The 20,411-nt window shown below is 53.4% G+C and overlaps 7 protein-coding genes across 7 annotated transcripts; 4 read left to right on the top strand and 3 right to left on the bottom strand.

Annotated features, from left to right (window-relative positions):
* Positions 1-343: 343 nt before the first annotated feature.
* Positions 344-1,625, top strand: BP01DRAFT_408855 (uncharacterized protein; the record flags this gene model as incomplete). Its single annotated transcript, XM_025578833.1, has 2 exons — positions 344-545; positions 644-1,625. Exons 1-2 carry the CDS (start codon positions 412-414, stop codon positions 1,623-1,625), a joined length of 1,116 nt encoding a protein of 371 aa, XP_025426775.1. The 5' UTR covers positions 344-411.
* Positions 1,626-1,923: 298 nt separating this feature from the next.
* BP01DRAFT_192925 (uncharacterized protein) lies at positions 1,924-2,624 on the bottom strand. Its single transcript, XM_025570966.1, has 3 exons — positions 2,405-2,624; positions 2,174-2,350; positions 1,924-2,107 (listed from the first exon to the last, which is right to left on the bottom strand). Exons 1-3 carry the CDS (start codon positions 2,576-2,578, stop codon positions 1,961-1,963), a joined length of 498 nt encoding a protein of 165 aa, XP_025426774.1. The 5' UTR covers positions 2,579-2,624; the 3' UTR covers positions 1,924-1,960.
* A 1,783-nt stretch (positions 2,625-4,407) lies between these two features.
* BP01DRAFT_307375 (uncharacterized protein) lies at positions 4,408-6,625 on the top strand (the record flags this gene model as incomplete). The annotated part of the gene is made up of 2 exons (XM_025572292.1): positions 4,408-4,864; positions 4,944-6,625. 2 exons carry the CDS (start codon positions 4,408-4,410, stop codon positions 6,623-6,625), a joined length of 2,139 nt encoding a protein of 712 aa, XP_025426773.1.
* Positions 6,626-6,898: 273 nt separating this feature from the next.
* Positions 6,899-9,247, top strand: BP01DRAFT_350500 (amino acid transporter). Its single transcript, XM_025573796.1, has 4 exons — positions 6,899-7,496; positions 7,557-8,068; positions 8,134-8,295; positions 8,347-9,247. The coding sequence occupies exons 1-4, from the start codon at positions 7,166-7,168 to the stop codon at positions 8,944-8,946; spliced, it is 1,605 nt and encodes a 534-aa protein (XP_025426772.1). The 5' UTR covers positions 6,899-7,165; the 3' UTR covers positions 8,947-9,247.
* gmdA (putative general amidase GmdA) lies at positions 9,066-11,658 on the bottom strand. Its single transcript, XM_025570965.1, has 4 exons — positions 11,365-11,658; positions 10,843-11,301; positions 9,963-10,772; positions 9,066-9,886 (listed from the first exon to the last, which is right to left on the bottom strand). Exons 2-4 carry the CDS (start codon positions 11,287-11,289, stop codon positions 9,185-9,187), a joined length of 1,959 nt encoding a protein of 652 aa, XP_025426771.1. The 5' UTR covers positions 11,290-11,301; positions 11,365-11,658; the 3' UTR covers positions 9,066-9,184.
* Positions 11,659-13,741: 2,083 nt separating this feature from the next.
* BP01DRAFT_192827 (cation-translocating P-type ATPase) lies at positions 13,742-17,438 on the bottom strand. Its single transcript, XM_025570964.1, has one exon. It carries the CDS (start codon positions 17,279-17,281, stop codon positions 13,979-13,981), a length of 3,303 nt encoding a protein of 1,100 aa, XP_025426770.1. The 5' UTR covers positions 17,282-17,438; the 3' UTR covers positions 13,742-13,978.
* A 2,053-nt stretch (positions 17,439-19,491) lies between these two features.
* BP01DRAFT_307420 (extracellular guanyl-specific ribonuclease RntA) lies at positions 19,492-19,866 on the top strand (the record flags this gene model as incomplete). Its single annotated transcript, XM_025572295.1, has 1 exon — positions 19,492-19,866. A coding segment is annotated over one exon (375 nt), but the record flags the coding sequence as incomplete, so codon positions are not given.
* Positions 19,867-20,411: the final 545 nt, after the last annotated feature.

Raw genomic sequence — 20,411 nt, 5'->3', positions numbered from 1 at the left:
TGTGTTTCAGAGGGTCTCATAGTGCTCGGTTTTTCCCTCGGGGGGAACAGCCCTCACAGCGAGATAATCCAAGTCGACTAATTCTCAGTAATATGCTCCGTTATATAGCAGGCAGCCCGAAGCCAGCAGTGCAAAAAGTGCTCGGTCGCATCGCTTTATTTTATGACTTCTGGTGCACTTTTGCGCAAGTTTGCCCTCCCCTCTGCATTCGGAATATGGCACCCAAATCATTGTTCTATGCCACAGCGGCCCTAGGTAATCAAGCACCCCACATTATGAGCTCTCTAACAAGCTTTCAACAGGCGAATCCGGCTTGACGAAGCTCTCTGAGGGACTACTTGAGGCGGAATGTTCCGGGATTACTTCAGTTAATCTCCTCTACTGGAACTTGCCCTGAGACTTTGCTCTCCGATGCATACTTTGCATGAGAAGGGTCTTCCTTGCAGTTCCTTTAGTGATAGTCGAAACGTATACAGCTCTGCCGGCGTCTCCCTTCTACCAATGAGGTCTCCCTCCTGTAAACGGAGAACGTCAACAGTCCTAAGGTCAGAGCACTAGCGAAGAAAACGGTAGTCAGGAAGTAGAAATACTTTCGGAAGCCTTTGCTGAACTTTCGTATTCTCTTCTAACTACCATAAAACAGGACAGCACACGTGCTCCGCATTACTCCACCGAGCTCCATACCACATCTCACGCAACTTCATCCCAATCACGATCAGATAAGCACAATGGTTCAAACCAGATCCATGTCTTCCCGGATCCGTCTGGCGGAGCTTGGGGCGCAGCCTGAATTTCAGGCGGAAATTCAAGCTGGACCTCAGAAAAAGGGTCAAGTTGCACCGCAGCCTGAGACACCACCAGAGGAGCAAGTTGCACCGCAACCTGGGGCTTCTCCAGACATTAAGGTTGAATCTCAACCAGAGACTCCCTCAGTGAAGTATGAACCACAATCTGAGACTCCCTCAAGGATGAAGTCCGAACCGCAATCTGAGACTCCCCCAGTGAAGCATGAACCGCAATCTGAGACGCCACCAGAGGCTCAGCCTGCGCCAGGCCGGGTGGTACTAGGCCCCATAGAAATCATCCCCGATATGTGGTCCGACGAGATGGATGAGGCCACAGATATGGTGAGCCGTGCGGCGAACTTGACCCCCGATGATCGGGTGAATGCCCTCCGCATGTCATCGTGCTGGTTGACTTTACTGGACGACTTATTTCCGGGACCCAACACCGCCAACGGCTACCAGGTTGCCGCCAACAACTCGAACCGGTATCACGGAGCCATCAACCTCCGCCTCAATGTGCTCTCGAACTGGGTGCAGACTGACTTCTTGAGTGTGGAGTTGGGGGTTTTCCCGTCCGAGGCCGATGATTTGGACCGCTGGATGCGTGAGGCAGATCTGCACATCGAGATGAACCGCTGTCTGCGGGATCTCCCTGCGCAGGAGGGACCCCGGACGGTTTTTGGCGTGCTCGGGATTGGTAAGTGGTGTCGGTTCTATGAATCGGTGGGGGTTGGTGTCCATGAACCTATTCAAATCGCCGGTAAGCGAGTCTTCCATATGTACCGCGATGCGCGCCAGATTGCTTACATCTTCGTGAAGGTCATCAAGGAGCAGTGGTGAGTGAATGCTTGGTTTTCAGGCGATGGAGCCGACGATGACCCTCTAGGGTGAGGGATTTTTCTGGCATTTATCTCTTTCCTAGTCACAGCAGTTTTGTATTCAATGACACAGTCTCTAGCCATATATCTTGCGTAACTCTCATCTTTCCTGTTAACTTTTAGGTATACCCTCTCGTGAAATGCGTGACGTATGCTATAATACGTTAACGTGCAGTCTCAACATGGGAATTGAGGACTTAGAATACAGTTCATGCTTAACGACAAACGAAGTATCCACCATCGGACATCCTTCAGTCAACCCGCCAAATGCCCCACCACTCGTCGCTCAAGGCCTACTTAACAGAGCTCTCCAGCCACGATGATATTGTAATTATCCGTATCAAACTCCTGTCCATTGATGTACATCCCATCATAACATTGCGTCATGATGTCCTCAGCGTAGGTTGCCAGGTACGAGCACTTAGGCTCAATCTCCCAGGCATTCTGTGCTTGTTAGTTCTGTTGTTGGTGGATCCAGATGGACCACCCAGATAGGACAGGGAAACTCACATCATTGCAAAGGTAAATCCCAGAGTCATAGGAGCAGCTGATCCGAGCGCAGGTACTCGGGCCGGCTCCCACTTTACAGACACCGTCCAAGGCGAGCAGGTACTGAATCCCCTGGGTGATCCAATCGTAGTTGGCAGTCTCCGAGTGATCGCCCTCGATGTTGCACAGCAGGTTGCTCTGAATTGTATCCATCAGGCGAGAAAGGTGGATTATGAGCAGACGACCACTGACCTTGTTCCGTTTCTGGAGGAACCGGTGGACCTCTGCATCCGCCTCGCGGGCTTCCACGGACTGGGTGAGGTTGAAGTCCAGGTTGAGACGTTTGATCTGCTGGTGCACGTCTTCAATGGTACCGGACAGCTCAACTTCTTCGCCGCCGTCGGTGATGACGCCTCTGTAGGTCATGGGCACGACGGTGTAGCCCTCTGGTACTCGGCTGGTCACCAGGGCCTGGCTTTGGGTCAGCATGGGTGATGTGGTAGTGGTGGCTGGGTCTACCGTTGTGGTGATGGCAAGAGCAACCAAGATGGTTGGGAATTTCATGTTGCGTTGAAGGATTCTGATCCCAAGTGTATTGTGTTGATGGGAGGAGTCAATATGCTCATCTCGAGCATCACAAAATGAGTTTATAAGTCTTCTTGCCGCACGATCCTCTTACCCCTTTCTTCCCGCTGGTTGAGTTGTGCAGCGCATTGTTATTTGCACTTGGCTCTATAGATGACCGTCCAAGACGCTGAGAAGCGGGAAACTGGGGGCCATTTGACAATAACGGAATCCTTCATCTTGGCGGCTGCAACTGGGCTATCCTCAAATGCAGGACCGTTAAGAACTGCTTGACCAATAAGTCGGACTGCTCCATTGATTGCATGCGACTTATTGGCATGGCAGACTGGAATTCGTCCGGGTCGGGGGTCTGCGGCGGGGATGAAGGACATATATCTGTACCTACCCCTTCGCCCCCTGGTCGTGGGGGCCGAGGGAACCGACAATATTTCCCTTTTTGTGTAGAATATCTGACATCAATGCGAGTGGACTGTGAGGTTTGTAGAGATATGAAGAAAGGAATGGCTATGTTGGGTGTGGCATATGCTTGACAGCATGGAAGGTAAGGATGTTGCTTTCTAGTTACTCCATAGTCCTGTCGGCAGCCCTACACCCCACTCAACTTAGCCGGCGCCAAGAATAGACAACGCACTCTAACTGCCAACATAGTCTGTTAATGTGGCTTAACCACTTCTGGTGAAGTAAAGGCTGTCACGGCTAAACTCGCTCGGTTAATCAATTAGTAATACCATTCCACCTCAATAAATGCTTCAGAGGAAGCCTGAGGGCAAGAGCGGCTGTCAGAGCCCATGAACAACGACTGAAACTGACATATATTTTTGCTACGTACTACCAGCCACATTCGGAACCCATATCAGAAAGAGCTCTCCAAAGACTGCAAAGCTAGTGCAGCTCCATGTCCTGGGATATGGAGCTGTGGGAGATGGATACCACAGAGCACCAACCACTTCTAGCCTCACACACACAATGCAGCCACTGCCCAATGAGGCAATTCGGCGAAAGGGTCCGAGAGCAGATCACGGGATCTCCCCGCTCTGGTTCTCCACCGCTTTCTCTCTCATCGACCGATCGAGCTCTTGGATCCCTGGTCTGGTTCCTGATTCCCCCTGCGCTCTCACAACACTAATTCACTAATTCACTGCAACCCATGTGTTGGACCAATCTCATTCACTATTCTTGCACCGCCGCAGGGATTCCCTCCATTTCCTGAAATTGCGCTTTGGGCTGATGGCTGATGGCTGATGGCTATGGCTGATGGCTGATGGGGTCTTCCCCCCATCGCCCATCGCTCATCGCCCCCAATACTAAAACTGCTGCAGGAGGATGAATCTGACACACTCTTTCCAGAACCACTCTTCCCCCTCCAACCTAATTTCCCTCCTCGACGGAGTAGTTGCGGCTGACAGGTCGCATGAGCCAAGATCAAAACAATCCGACATCGCACATCTCTGCCAGGGATGGCTTCTGAAAGCACCGATCAACATCACCTGCTCGAATTCCATCACAACGTCGACCTTGAGCTCAATCCTACTCTGTCACCCACCGAGGATGATGGCGATATGGGAATAAAGCCCGTCCCCAGTTCCACCTCCAACTCAAACCTTGACTCTCCTTCACTGCGACGTGACACAACAAGGAGTGAGCTGGATGCACAGGATCTCTATCAGCTGATGAACTGTCCCTCGCATGAGCCTGTCATCGAATCCTGTTGCTCGTGGTTTTTCGCGACTCTCATCGTCCTTTCCACATATACCACGCTTCTGTCGGGTCTCTTCCTCATCATCGCCTGCCTCAAACCATACTATGGCAACCTCGTCGGCGATACCGGAGGGCTGGCACCCTCGTCAGCCACCTTGCTTAGTGCATTCTTTGCGAAGACCATCGAGCTGGCCTATGTGACAGTCAGTGTAGCCTTTGTGGGTCAATTACTCAGTCGCAGAGCCCTGCGTCGAGGGTCGCGGGGCATCAGCATCTCGGACATGAGCCTGCGGATGTGGATCACTCAGCCGGGGTCCTTGTTCATGCAATGGGAAAATCTGCGCTATTCGGGAGGCACCCTCTTGGGCGCTATCGCTTTGATTGCTACTCTGGTTTCGATACTCTACACGACTGCTGCCGAAGCATTAGGTAAGGACTTCACGAGTTTCTGCCCGTTCTCGCCCATCTGTTGGTTCTGCTGGCTAATGAATCACTACCGACCTGCTAGTGTCCCCAAAGGAAGCTATGGGCCCCGTGTACGACCGACTGCTCTACGGCAATGTCTCTGCCTCGTTTGCAAACCCCACTTACCTCGAAGCTCGATGCGAGACTCCGATCACGGTGACCGTCGATCCTTCCGCCGGCCGTAACGAGACCTGCGTGTCGATGGAGATTGTCGGCCGGGCATATCATGACTTCGAGCAGTACATGCAGGAATGGAGTGGGCTGGCGCAGGCCAAGAATGCAACCTCGACCTCACTCAAGACACGGCTGAAGCCACACGGGTCGTTGTATGATAACACCACAGTCACTGGAAGTTGGATTGAGGTTACCGACATGGTCGCGACCTCGCAAAAGTACAAACGCATGGTGAACAACGTTACCGCGGCGTTTCCTCATGGTGGGTTATATGATGCGGCACGCAATCCTGTCAATGGCATTCGGCAGCCGAATGATGCCACTGGGGATGGGAAGTATATTCTTCAAGCATCTGTACCTGTTCCCGCCATCAATGTCTTGTGTGCGGGGCTGTCGAAGGAAGAGCTGGCCCCAATGATCTATACCGAATGGCCAAACCACAAACCATTCAATTCCTCAACGTGGTACACAGAGGCCCCAGCCTATGACCAGAGCACGAATCATACCGTGGTGGACGACATTTTCGGATTTGGGCCAGGCACAGACCACCCTTCACCTGTGTTTCCCATCTATCCCACCGAATTCAACACGATCTTCGATGCCAAAGTGGAGAATTCATCTGCGCTTTATCTGCTAGGTACTACTCCTGCCGGCCATAATCCTGCCTTCGTCCTGTGCGCATTGAAAGCCAAACAGTCCGGATTATGCTCTGCCGAATACCAGGTTGACTCCAGCGGGGCGGCGCTCAGCACTCGCTGCGAGGATCCAACCGACAAGCTGCAGTACAGCCGTCGCGTTCCGGGTGTTGTGGAGGACAATTATGACATTAACTGGAAGAGCGTCGGGTGGCTGTGGCTAGATGCCGTCAGTCTGGGGGCTGGAATCGCCGGCGAAGATGCCAGCATCGAACGACTCTTAACCCAGATGACTCCTGCCTACGATAACAGCAGCCACACCGCTTCTCTCAACCCCAACCTGCCCTCCATTGCGGAGGCCATGGCGGTCTTGACCAGCGTCACGCTGATGATCAGTAGTCAAGATGCTCCCTATGTCCCGTTCTGGAACTATACCGACCAGATTCTGTCTTCGCCTGTGCAACAAGCCTTCAACGCCACTCTGCAATCCTCCGGCTATGCTTCAGGTCACGTGGTGGACTGGCAGAAGAGCTTCTACGTGATCCTTGTCCTGGCATTTCTCACCAGTGTGCTCTTCATGGCATTTTTCATGGTCGAGGTCCGTGGCCATCTTCTCAACGACTTCACCGAGTCCTCGAGTCTGTTCGCCTTGGCTATCAATAGCCCCCCCACGGCACGGCTCCAAGGTGCCTGCGGAGGCGGCCCATCGGGTCGACAACTGCAGGATCGTTGGCATGTGGGGATGGTCGAAGACAGTCACCATTACTACATCCGACCCATTGCCGATGGGGAGTTTGCCCCCCCTGACCCTGGATCCGACGATGAGATAGTCAAGGGTGTGAGAACTCATCATGCTGTCCACGAGTACCGCAATGTCTCTCGCGGAGCTGCTAGCCCGATGTCATTTCTGTATTGATTCGTAGTCTTCAGCGTCACGGAAGCGAATGATCTAGACTTTTTGTTAGAGTTAGAATAATGGTAATTCGAGTGATCCCAATGGCTTTGAAATTTCTATTTGATCCATCCGCATTGGCCTGTTCTCGATCCGACTTGGGCCGCCCGGTAAGGTACCTACTATACCTTCTGCCTCAGGCAATAGCGATCAGGCAGCTGCGAGTCATGTGACTGATCTGGGGCCGATACGGCGGGGAGTCACATGTCACATGTCACATGTCCACCACTCTTCGCCCAGCCTCTCCACGTCCAGTCCAGAGCATACTACAAACACCTTCGGAGAGCTCGAGAAGCATCATCGGCCAGTCTGTCCGTGCTGTGGCTTTGGTTCTTGCTTGAATTGCGAGGAAAAGAACTTGCCTGTGAATTCGAGTGCGGGGAAGCCGACAGCACCAACCCATCCGCGCAGTGGATGGCGTGATCGCGTCAGAGTGTCTCTCTTCTAGTTATTTGCTTGCCTGCTTATCATACTCTCTCCACCCACCGCGCAATCCTTGCAGCGATGTCTCCCGCCAGCGATGCTCTAGATGGAGTCACTCAACCGTTACTCGCGCAGCAGACCGAGAGAGATTATGCGGCCATCAGTACACAAGACCACCCGGAAGCGGACGAGCATCGACCTGGTGCCTTCATGCGCAATCTCGGCACCATCGAAGCTTTCGGCATCATTATCAGCATTGTGATTGGAAGCGGAATCTTCACGTCTCCCGGCTCGATTGACACCAATGTGCCTTCGCCCGGCGTCGCACTCGTGGTATGGCTGGTGGGGGGAATCCTAGCCTGGACCGGCGCAACGACCATGGCCGAGCTGGGCACTGCCATTCCTGGTGAAGGTATCAACCCGTTTGTATACAGGAAGTCATGCTATCAGCTGTACCTGACGAAAGCCCTAGGTGGTGTGCAGCCATATTTGCAGTATATATTCGGCGATCTCTGCGGCTTCCTGGCCGCCTGGACCTGGATCATCGCCGTTATGCCGGCGACCCTGGCCATTCTCAGCATTGTCTTCGTTGAGAGCATCTACTCAGCTGCCGGGGTGACCGATCAAGCTGCTGCACTATCTCACAAGCTACTATCGATTCTGATTCTGGTGGTCGTGAGTGTAGCAAACTCGATTAGTACGAAGACCAGTACACGACTCAATGGGTTCTTCGTGAGCACGAAGTTTGTCACGATCGCTGCGGTGGTCTTGGCAGGACTGGGCGTTGTCGTCGCTCATTTGGTCCGGGTTGATAGTGTCAATGGGTCTCCAGATTGGTTTCAGAAATCCTGGTTCGGCTATCGCAACACAGTCACCCCGGATGGCACCGTGATTGACTGGCATGAGGTGGCTGGATGGGAAATGCTCGGTTACTACTCAACCGCCTTGTACGGTGCGCTCTGGGCTTATTCGGGATGGGACAAGGTACAGTTGGCTTCCTGGTTTCTGGACATGATCTACTGGGGAAGACCGCTCATTGACAGTTGCAGGCCATTTACATCAGCGCTGAAATGTCGGCACCAGCACGCCAGCTACCCTTGGCCATCAACTCCGCGGTTCCCATCATCATTCTCTGTTTTATTGCCGCCAATGCAGCTTATTATATCCTTCTCCCATGGGATGTAGTTTCCACGACGGACAGTGTCGCTGTAGTATGTCTTGCCCCTCACCCACCCCGATAGTTGCACAGCTCATGCTAGCAGACTGCCATCACGCATCTTCTCGGCCCAGCGGCGGGCATAATTGCAGCGTTCCTGATTTGCCTCGTCGTCGCCGGGTCTCTGCTGGGCAACTCCTTCGTCGCTGGACGCATGGTTGTGGCCGCCGCCAACAGAAACTGGCTGCCTCAGATCCTTGGAGTCATTGGGCAGCTCGGACAACCATCTTCCGACTCGAACCTGACAGTCGGCTCCGATGCGCCCATCAACGCTATAGTTCTATCCACCATTCTGCCCATCTTCTATATCCTGTTTGGCAACTTCCGTGCCCTGCTGACCTTCAATGGTCTGGGGGAGTACTCGTTCTTCTTCCTGACCGTAGTCGGCGCGATTCTGCTCCGCTTCCGAGAGCCCACTCTTGAGCGGCCGTACAAGCCCTGGATCGGCATTCCGGTGGTCTTTGCGCTGGTCAGCGGATTTGTGGTGACGCGCGGAGCGGTCTTTGCACCGTTCCAGGCGGTCATCCTGATTGTGGTTTGGGCCCTGGGGGCAGGATTCTATGTGGTTCGCAGCCGGTGGCTGAAGGGTGGCGAGGGATCTGCTGCGGTAGCCACGGGGGATGCAGAGGGGGAAGATGCGGAGTAGTGCTGCAAGATCATCATGTGCTCTTCTCACGGTTGCTCCGGCCTGTGAGAGCTTGACGGTCGCCAGTGCGCGCGACCTTGTGCAAGATGGAATCGGCACTCCTCCCGGTGGCCGCTACCACGGGATTAATATAAAACTTGTATTGTCGACCTAGAAGCAGGCTAGAGGCTACCAAGTTTGTAGAAAGGACAATAGTCTAACGACGAATACAAACCTTCTAGAATATTGTTCGCTATGGCTATGTGCTCTGGGTTATCTCGTTCACCAGTCGACTGATATACTCGACTAATGCCAAAACCTTCTCTTCCTCCAACCGCCGGCCGATGACTTGTAGCCCAACTGGCGCACCGTGACTGACATTGCAATCATCTACCATCGTTAGTGAGGGTGGCCCGGATTTCCCTGCCCGAGACTTACACTCTGCTTGAATCTGTTTATCCAATTCACTCACGAAGCCATCTGCACTCCCCTTCGCGTCCAGCGTCCTGTCTGCCCGAGTCACCGGTACGACCGCACTGGGATAGTCCAGCACATTGACAAACTCCGTGTAGGAGTGCTGGAAGCGTCCGGGTTTCACGGCCACGTAGGGACAGGTCGGACAAATCACCGCGTCGACCGGTCGTCCCGTCCCGGTGAGTTTGGCCGTCGAGTTCCAGTACGCCATGTACGACTTCTGATAGTTGCGCTTCGTGACATTCAGCGCGGCCACCTGAGTGGCGGTTCGCTGCTCACTGGGCTGCAAGAAGCATTCCGGGCGCTGTTCCTCGCCGGATAGGGCGAACTGGGTCTGGACATCGGTGCGGCCGTCGAGGTGGTACGCTTGCATCTGGCATTTCGTCAACAAAGGAAATGGGGGAGCGAAGATGAAGCCCCCATTGTGGAGCGAGCATACCGCAATGTCCTTGGCCGTTGCATGACTGGGCGGGCTCCATTCGATGACCTTCCACCAGGCTAGTTATCAGCAATGAGTGCAATGCAATGCAAGTACAGAGCAAGGTCATTACTGGTCCACTCACGCGGTGACCCCGATCCTCCAACCCCTTCCGCACCAAAGCCAATGCTCGTCTCACCGGAGGATGCGGCCGCACCATCCCGTCATGCTGCAGGATCGCGAAGCTCAGTCCTTCTCCCGAGGCTCGCTGCGCCATCTCCTCCCGCCAGGGCAAGGCCACCACCAAGGGATCATGCGACCACGGCTCCTGCCGCAGCACCGCTTGAAAGAGCAGCTTCAACGCCCGCGCCGAGGTCGCCATCGGCCCCACGACCGAGAGAATCGTATTCTGCCCGTCCATCGTATTCGCCGCGCCCTCGTACGGCATTCGTCCGCTCGAGGGCCGCAGCCCGTAGATCCCATTCAAGGCGGCGGGCACGCGGATGCTCCCCCCAATATCCGTCCCAAACCCTGCCGGCGACCCGCGCATCGCAATCAAGGCCCCTTCCCCGCCCGAACTCCCCCCCGCCGACAGTCGCCGGTCGCGGGGGTTCCACGTATACCCGATGATGTTGTTGGCGGTTTCCCCCGCCATCAGCGTGGTCGCCACGCTGGTTTTGCAGAAGAGCACCGCCCCGAGGTTGCGCAGTTCCCGCACGAGTTCGCTTTCGTCGATGCGTGTCTCCGGGGGGAGGCGGGTTTGACCTTCGTGGGTGTTGATCCAGCCGATGTAGCCCAGGGTGGTGTCGACGCCGCGGACGTGGAATTGGTCTTTCAGACTCACGGGTAGGCCGTGCAGGGGACCCAGGGGCGTTCGGTGGGCGGTGTAGTAGGCGTCGAGTTCGCGGGCACTGGCCAGGGCGTCGGCGAAGAAGATCTCGAGGAGGCAGTTGGTCTGTGCTGGTTGTGGTGGTTAGTTTGTGATGTGGTGGTTTAGGGTCAAGGGAGATGGATGCTGCGCTGACCAGTTGGTGGGCCAGGGCTGCACGATGGCAGAAAGCCTCGGTCACTTCGAGTGCGCTCCATGCGCCCGTCGTGGTGTGGTCGGTAATGGTCACCGCGTCAGACGAGGTGATTTCGATCTCGCGGGGGGTGAGATATTGATGGATATACGCGTCGGTCACGTCGGGCTGATCGTCGGCTGAAGGGATCGGTTCGATTCGCCATTCGGGGGGAATGGCGGAGTAGATGGCCTGGCGCTTGGCTGCTGCCATGGACTGCCACGGTGGCTGGGTGGCATCGAGGGTGGCTGCTGGGGTCATAGTTGACGCTCGAAATATAATCTCAAGGGGGATGAGGCAGAGGAACAGAAGATCAAGTGCGATGCTCTGAATGTCTAGATCTCTGGAGGGGGTCCGACTCGGATAATAAAGCCGCGGGGCACTGGGCGGAATTGCGCCGCATCTCCGCATCTTATCTTTTATCTTTTATCTTCGGATATCAATTCCTTACTCAAGATATGTCAATTGGGGCAGGGCACTTCTTACCAATACTGGGCAGAGTGAATATGGAGTTCCAGGATATACGAATCGTGGTCATTGCCACCATTCCTGCACCTCCCACGCTGCAACACCACCTACTACAGGGCAGCATCCATTAATGACAAGGCATTCCCCGCTCGAGGAGGCAAGGGATAGTCAATCGCGGCGTCATACCCTGGTACTAGTTGTGTTTCAACGAGTGACATGCTTTCTCGCTGCCAATTTAGCCTCAATAGACAGATGTGATGGAACACGGGGGTGTTACAGTAGGTATCCAGGGCAAGTTCATTGTTCACGCTGAAAGGTAAGATTCTTTTGTTTGATTGCCCCTGGTCACAAAGCTAGCCGTGACTTTCACTGATTCTTAACCATTAGACTTTGCTTTTGATAGCTGAAGACAAAGGAAACGGGTGAATGCGTTGGTGACAAGGAACAAAGCATACCCGTCATGCGTCCATGTTCGATGCCACCATATTCAAAGGTCAAACGTAAAAAGCCAAACACTCCACCAAGAACCTCCAGGAACCGACAGGTAAGAGACCAAAGGCTTTGTCCTGTAAACCAGGGCGATGTATTATCTTGGTAGGGCACCGGAAGACCAGAATAGGAATAGAGTCTCTCTTCCAACGATATTTAAGGGTCAGAAAATGGAATCTTTACCCCGTACGGATACGCAGGGTGGCCATCCTTCCATCACCGCAGACGAAAGTCCAGGGTGTCCGAGACAGTATTCCAAAAGTCAGACGTCCAAAGAAGACAGTATCTCCACGATGACTGCTATCCCTCTGTTGGTCAATGAACTGAAGCGGCTGTTCGAAGCGGAAGAGGGCTATGGGGTGCAAGTCAGCCGCGGAACAGACGCGAGCAATCCCAGCATGATCACGGTCTCCCGTGCGGGCCGGTGTTTTCAAGCCGTGATTCTCTCGGGGCTGGGCTGGGATGAAGCAGGAAAATGCGTACTGAAGAACCAGTTTGCGAAGATGCGACCAACGGCTTTGCCGGAGTGGGACCTGATTGTGTGCGCGTATGCGCGGGACGAGATGAGGATCTGGAAGCAAGTCTACAGTAGGGTCGGCGATGTGGGTAGTATATTTCCCTGGACGTACCAGGGTAAGCAGGTCTTGGAACTGCGCAATCCGATGGACAAGGCTGTGTTTGTGGGCGTCTGTGCAGCGATGAAGAATATGGTGAGTAGTAGCGAACGTATCATTGCGTGTGCCTGAACCGGCTGTGCTCAGACGCTGCCACCGCAGAAGCTCTGTTGGACTGCTTAGCTGTGATTGGCCATGCAATCTAAGCTCCAAGTGACAAGTAATCACTAAGTGGCAAAGGAGTTCGTTGGACAAACGATGGGACGAGTTATAATTATGTAGTGCTGACAGGCCCTACCTCTGAGCTCCAATCGGGGGGCATAAAGTGCGCCTTCGTGCTTACTGTGGATCCCTTTTTTATATGTAGTACATCAAATCACTAAGCAGTCATGTATCAGTGCTTTGTCCGAATTCAGACAGTTAAATCCCCGCTTCTTCCCTTTCTCCTCGAATTGAAGTAGTCATCTGTCAATCCAGGGTTCGTGTTCGTGGATCGATGTTACGATGGAAGCTCTTCTTCCCTTGCGGAGGCCAACGGTACCAGCCATGCCTATCGCTACCTGAACTACTGCGAGAACCTACAGTTGCTCTAAGACGGCCAGAGAGTACGATCCAGACGGGCTGTTACAGACAGGATGTACGGGGGGATTCAAGCTGAGTCCGCCGTCAATGGCAGGCATGCCATAGTGCGCAATGTGTCTTGAATGACTTGAATTGATTGACTTTTCTCTCTTTCGACCTTCTTGCTTATGTATGACCTAACGCCTCAAGATACTGGTAATCCATCCCGTGGCTGGTCGAGGTCAAGCCTTGACAACAAACCCATAAATGGCATTCGATGCATTGATATCCCCGACCCCCTGCACAGTCCGATACACTTGCGAGCAACTTCCCTTCACATCATAGACCTGCAATGTCCGGGCACCCGAGGATCCCGACCAGCTGATCTGGGCACCCTTGGGAATCGTGACTGGGGTACAGCCTTGCGGTTTGGTGCCCGACCACTTTTGGCCACCGGCGTAGAGCTCCCAGGCAGAAGTAGTAGAGGTGCCTAGGACAAATGCGATGGCGAGAGTAGCGAGCTTCATTCTGAGGGGTGTTGACGAATGTTGTGCCACTTCAAAGTTAAGTGCTTAGAGGGGTGAAAGGTATGAAATGCGTGCCCAGCAGAAGAGACAGAGGAATGGCTGAGAATGTAGACGACAAGGCTCTGTTCATTGCAACAAACATAGCAGATCCTAACGGATTTATAGCAGATCAAGCACCGAACTCAACAGACTGGTTGACATCATTTGGGCCTGGATTCCGTTCTATCAATGCATTGTGTGGTAAAGACATTGGTCCAGTGCGGTGGGAAGCAGTCAGCAGTTAGGGCTGTCCCTTGGTTGGGAGGTGATCTCGAGGGTGGCAAAAAGTCCATTTCATCGCCGGAAACGGACGGTTCATAATTGCTACCAGGGACGCAATACGAGGAGCCTCACAGCTGGTATATACATTTTCATCATTGACGGGCCGCTCTCCCCCCCTCGTCACCAGGCAACCTTTGCGACAAGACTCCGTGGAAACATGCGCACCACCACCTTGCGGATCTCGTCCATCATCAACACTCCCGCTGCCAGTCCCAACGGAAGAAACCAAAATTCCAGAGGAACCGACGCGGTGCTGAACAACGACTGCAATCCGGGTTCTTCGGTCACGAAGATGGCAATCGCCAACGACACCAGCATCGCCAACGGAAGCCACAGATTCCGCTGCTTCTTGCGGATCGGATCAGCTTGCAGGATCGACAGGCGCTTGTTCCGCACCGAGAGAATGTTGCCCCATTGCATGATCACCAGTGAGACGAAATACACGCTCTGGCCGACCGCGTTGAAGTGCGTCAACTCGGCCTCGGTGTAGCCGTAGAAGCCATCCGAGTACTTCCCAAACGCGAAGACCAGGGCATGGAACGGGATACCTGCCTTTTGATACATGTAAAAGAAGAACATGGCATGCGCACAGACGGCCTCGATCACCCCGATGAACAAATACGACTGCCCATAGATCTTGAGGTTGATCAGATGGTCCGTCTTGTGGTTGCGCGGCGGAAGGCTCAGAAGGTCAAACTCTTCCTTTTCCATGATTAACGACAGCGACAGAAACAGATCGGTGAAGACGCAGATGATGATCATGAGGAATGAGCTGAGGGGCAGGGGCACCCCGAAGAAGACGTTCATGATCACCGGCCAGATCTCCGACCAGCTGCCAGCCGGTAACAAGTAGGCAATCACCTTCTGTAAGTTCTGAAAGACTAGACGACCCAAGCGGATGGCGTCGATAATGGAGTCAAATTGATCCAGAAGGACGAGATCCGCGGCTTCAATGGCGACATCGCTGCCGGAGACGACGGCGATCCCAACATCGGCGGCTCTTAGGGCTGGGGCATCGTTGACTCCGTCGCCCGTCACAGCCACCACACTGTCGCGCGCCTTCAACTCCTCCACAATCCGCAATTTCTGCTCAGGAGTGGTGCGGGCAAAGACAATCTCCTCGTATTGGCAGACAGCATCCCATTGAGCTGCGTTCAGACCCGGAATCTGGGATCCCTCCACCAGCAGACTGCGTCTTGAGCGTAGCTCTTGGTCCTGGTCGTGGAGATCCGAGACGGTATCTGCCTCCTGTGTACCGGTGAAGATGCCGATATCGCGTGCAATGGCAGCCGCGGTGAGTCCAAAATCACCGGTCACCATAAAGAAACGAATGCCAGCACGACGGCAAGCAGCGACCGTAGCTTGTATCTCGGGGCGAGCCGGATCAATGATTCCAAAGATGCCAGCAATGGTCAACCCTTGCACCCCGTTGCTGAGCATCTCGTCATTAAACTCGTTGGTCCCAACTGCCGCCGAGGGAGTGTAATTCTTCTGACATAGAACGATGACGCGCTGGGCACGCCGGGACAGCTTCTGCTGAAATGCCGAGAAAGACTCTCTTGCCGCAGCATCCATGGGCTTGAGAAGACCGTCTCGAGAGAGGTACGATGTGCAATGCGGCAGCAAAACGTCTGGAGCTCCTTTGACATACACCAGGCAACTGCGCGGAGAAGAGTGTGGAGTTTTGTGCACGGTCAGCATCCACTTGTTCTTGGAATTGAAAGGGATTTGATGGATGCGTTCATATTCGTGCAGCCCGCTCTTGCTGTTGGGACGCAGGGTCTCAACCCATCGCAGAACCGCCGCGTCTGTCGCATTTCCATTGACCGTCCGCTCATTGACTGGCAGATGCTTCGTCTCCGACGCGAAAAAGGCGTCATTGCACAACGCTGAGCCCTGAATCAGCGGCTCCAGAACGACTGGAGGCGGAACAGCCTTCTCTTGGCCGCTCACTAAAGCCTCCAGGTCGATTTCCTGGTCCACCAGACCTAATGATTGGACAAACATCTTATTCTGGGTGAGCGTCCCCGTTTTGTCCGAGCAGATGACATTGACACAGCCCAGAGTCTCCACTGTGGCCAGTCCCTTGGGAAGAATGTTGTTTGCCTTCATGCGCTTGGCCACAATCATGAGGGTCAGAGCCACGCCCACCGGCATGCCCTCAGGAATGAATGCCACCACGCATCCCATAACATCGTTCAGCATTTCCACCACATTCATGAAGTCGGGATGATCCACACGAAGCCACCCCACCCAGGTGAGTAGAATCGCAGCAGCCAGAATCACAGTCAAGACGACGATGATTCGCACGAAGCGAGTGATCTCTTGTTGAATCAGGGTCGGCTTCTCTTTGACGTTGGCAGTGATGGAAGCCAGACGGCCCATGACAGATCGATTGCCAGTCAGGACAACCACGCCGACAGCATTTCCATTGGTAACACTCGTTCCCATCAGCGCGATGTTCCGTGTCTCGAGGAAGTTCTGGTCCGTCGCATCGGTGGCCCCTTCGACCTCATCGGATTCCCCGGTCAAGATGGAGCGGTCGAATCGAACATCCCCGGAGCTGCGGATGAGACGCATATCGGCCGGGACTTTGTTGCCGATGGAGATGTGAACGAGGTCCCCAGCAACCAGGTCTGTGGCCGGTACACGGATGAGACTACCATCACGCATGACCAGCGCTTCTGACGGCAACAGACCCAGGATGGAGTTCATCACGCGCGATGTAGACCAATCTTGAAAGGCGGAAAAGGAAGCTTGCAGAGCGATAACTATGATGACGAGGATGGCCATGGCCAGGTTGGTCACGGAGGGAGGATTGCTCAAGGGGCGCCAGCAGAGGAAGAAAATGATCACCCCTATCCATAGCACCGAGCAAAAGCCACCGAACACATACCAGAAAATTTTCTTCAGATAATTCTCGTGGTAATGAGCGACGGTGTTTTTACCGTCCCTCTGCAGCCGAGTCTGTGCTGCACTGGCACTCAGCCCTTGGTTGAGATCGACATTGAACTGTTGGCATAGCCTTTCGACAGACAATTGATGGAAGTCAAGGCTTTCGAAGTAGTCTTGATCAGGCGTTGTCTTCTCCCTGCTACGGTTTTTGGCAATCTCCTGGGGGGCGGCTTGGGACTCGGAGATCTGAAAGGAAAGGGTCCGGAATTCGATGGGAACACCAGCGGCTGGCGACGACTGGGAGATGCTGCGAGCACTGCGTATCGTATCCCGACTTCGAGACCGCGTCGCATGGTAGATCGATCGCCTGGTCGTGGAGGAGTGTGGTTGGTCGAAGTTGATAGACGCTGACTGGGCAAATCGGCTTGCTCTCTCGGGGATTTCGTGTTCACCACCAGGGTCCAATCCTGAGTCCGTGGAGTTTCGACACTTCTCCTCCAGTCCGGCCTCTGCCGTGGAATGTGACATGACGGGTCTAGAGGAAGGCAGGGCAAGGAGGCGCTGTCAGACGCAGAGAGTATATATTCTTCCGCTCCACGTGGAGAACCTCCTAACAGTTGGTCCAAGGAAAGGATTGAGAGAACGGACATGGTGGGAGTAAGTTTGTGGGTGAAGACTTGCAGTATTTATTCCCTTGATCTGATTGCAACCTAGTGCAACCCAGATCAAAAGAGCCCTAGTACTTGTGGGCGTAAGACTTCTTTCGCAGTCAGTAAGAGAGTCGCGATGAGCCCTAACCCGTGGTGGCAAGTCCTTCTTCTTCTTCTGGGTTGCAACGTGCTCTAAGCGAGTGGAGGAGAGCTCTTCCAGAAATGCCTCACTGCCTGGAGCGTGGTTTGGACGCCCACAGTGCGTGTTAAGCGTAGGTCAAACCCCGTATCGGAGCTATTCGCAGACGCTGTCGGCCCGTGCTTTCTACGATACTTAACCATAAAATGAAGAAGTCGCTCGCTTGTAACGTCTGTTACCTTCTGCAGGTCTAACAAAATGTACATGATTAGAGACATGAGCTTCACTGTGATGGCAGCTATACTATCTGGAAATGACTTGTTTCGCAGCGAAGAATCACACTGATCCATGGTTGTGCCTTGAAACTGGCAGGACTGTAGCAATAGCTGTGCGGGATTTATCGTGCCAGTCAAGTTGTGTCCGGGAGATGTCAATTGTAGAGTGGAGCAGCCATCCTTCACACCTGAGGCTCAAATAAATCCCGCGTACAAAATAAGTCAGTGGGAGAAATCTTGCACCGCCCCCAGAGAAAACCTCTCATGCTTTCAGCTGCCTTCTATTTCATGATAATCTACAGCCGAACCCACATATTAAACAGTCCTCATTCCAGGATATTTCTTTTTTTTTTTTTGGTTGTAGGTAGCCGAATCACTCGAACAATCTTCCGGCGCTTATGCTCTGGTATGCTACTCTGCTGACTGATCAATGCCCGCTTATGTTCCTTGTCTCACTCACGCATCCTCGTTCTGACATGAACTGCGCCAGCTCACAATCGAGCAACGCACCCAATTTTCTTTCCGAGCCTACAACTTCAGCCGCCTCGGCAAAATCGTGGAAATTTCAGGCGTCTTGATTTTCCGCCTGGAAAAGCGATAATTCTGTGACACAGTCCATACCGTTGAGATGAATTCTTCGCGCTTAGCATAATCCCAGGGCAGCTGCTCTTTCATGGTTTGACTATCCCCTCCGCTGGTTGTCATCTCAAGTGCCCCGCGATAAGGATTGTCAATATTCCTCTGAAGCATGGGAACAGGGATCCATAGCGAAGGGGCCACAGCAATAGCCTTTCATGATGTCAGTCGCGCTGCAGGAAGCACGTACTTGGTCGGGACGTCTCGGCCTATTCTCCAGATCACCTTATACCGGAAGCTGGTGTGAATAGAAGCTACAAACACATTAGCATAGCCTGCAAGGGCTTTGCTGTCTATTTGAAATGTTGAATAACGATTTTTCCAGGAAACCGAGGCAACGGAACTGATCAGCTCCAGGCTCAATGGAATTTCAGATGTATCTACTCTACTTCTGTGCACATACCAGCAGGTAGAGAAAATAGCCTGTACGCAAGCGAGTATTAATCTCATCAAGGCGCAGATGAGTGTCAGTCCATGCGTGCTCGAATACGATGGCTGATACGACAATGTCGCAGCCCTCCTGCAGCGTGCTCATTCTGCTGAACAATTTAATCCGGCCGCAAAATCTCACATGCTTTTGTTGTTATTATCAACTGGATAACAACGGCATCTCCGGCGCAGACTCAGGGTGACGGGAAGTTCCGTGAAGACAGACTGACTCTTGTCAGCCTCGGATTCGACAACGTGCCCCCCGTGGCTGGCCTTGGCTCCCCTTGGCCTTGTTTATCTTATCACCCACTAGACGCAGCAGTACTACCTCGGCGCATTTCCATATTGCTGGTCGCTTGCATTGCAGTCTGGTGATGGGAGCTGGCCGACGAGGAGAATGAGGTGGTGAGGCATAAATAGTTGGCAATCACCGGACCACTCGCTACTCAACTCACTCCCGGCATTCCTCATCCAAGACCACGAAGAAACTCGCAGGCCAGCTAGACACGATGTTGCAGATCAAGGTAAGAACCTTCGCCTGTGACTTGCCGGTTGGGGATGGTCAGTGTCAATGTATTGATGCTTGTTAAATAGAGCCTTTCCGCGTTGCTCCCTCTTCTTCTGCCTGCGACGATCGCTTCTCCAATTCGCAAGGAAAACGTTGAGCGTGCCAGCTGCGCCTATACGTGTGGTAGCCACTGCTACAGTGCCAGTGCTGTGAGTGCAACGCAGGCGGAAGGCTACTCTCTTTACCAATCAGGCGAGACCCTCCATGACTATCCGCATGTCTACCATGACTATGAGGGCTTCGACTTCAGTGTCTCTGGGACATACTATGAGTTCCCGATCTTGAGCGACGGGGCTGTTTACGATGGAGGATCGCCGGGGGCAGATCGCGTCATCTTCAATACTGCGGACCAGTTGGCGGGCTTGATCACCCACACTGGAGCTAGCAGTAGCAGTGGGTTTGTCGAATGTAGCTAAGATTCTTCTCTAGATTGTGTAGCTGCCTGAGCTGCGATACCTTTTCTTCATGTGTCTCGTTTTGTGTCTGTGCAGTGTCTTCCACGAAAATTATGACGTGACTGGGTAACCGAAAGGGAATGTATAGTGTGGTGAACACAGACCACATCCTCAGCATGCAATCATGTGATCGCAAGTCGAATAACTTTTTTCCTAAACTAGTAGAGGCAGGTGATTACCTTACTTACATACGGTGTACATCGAAGCTTAACTTATATGCTATTCTATTATACTACTGTGTATGACTATGACTATAACGGTGTAATGAACCCCACCCTCCGGCCGAACTCTCGGCCCCTGCATTGCTACCCCTGGCCCCACACCATCTTCGGCCTTCTCTCCGATCATCCCTGACCAAAAGTGAACATTACCACCCACGGTGTACACGAATACACCCTAGCAGTCAATTCATCTTATATCAGCTTCTCTGGCGCAATGCTATACTCCTAGGTATATGAGTGAAGCTGAATACGTAAGACTGTCCCCACTGTGCAAATGCTCGATAC

The sequence above is a fragment of the Aspergillus saccharolyticus genome, assembly GCF_003184585.1.
Source record: "Aspergillus saccharolyticus JOP 1030-1 unplaced genomic scaffold BP01scaffold_59, whole genome shotgun sequence".
Taxonomy (NCBI): domain Eukaryota; kingdom Fungi; phylum Ascomycota; class Eurotiomycetes; order Eurotiales; family Aspergillaceae; genus Aspergillus; species Aspergillus saccharolyticus.
The sequence above is the reverse complement of the archived record's forward strand: the minus strand, read 5'-3'. Positions and strand labels throughout refer to the sequence as shown.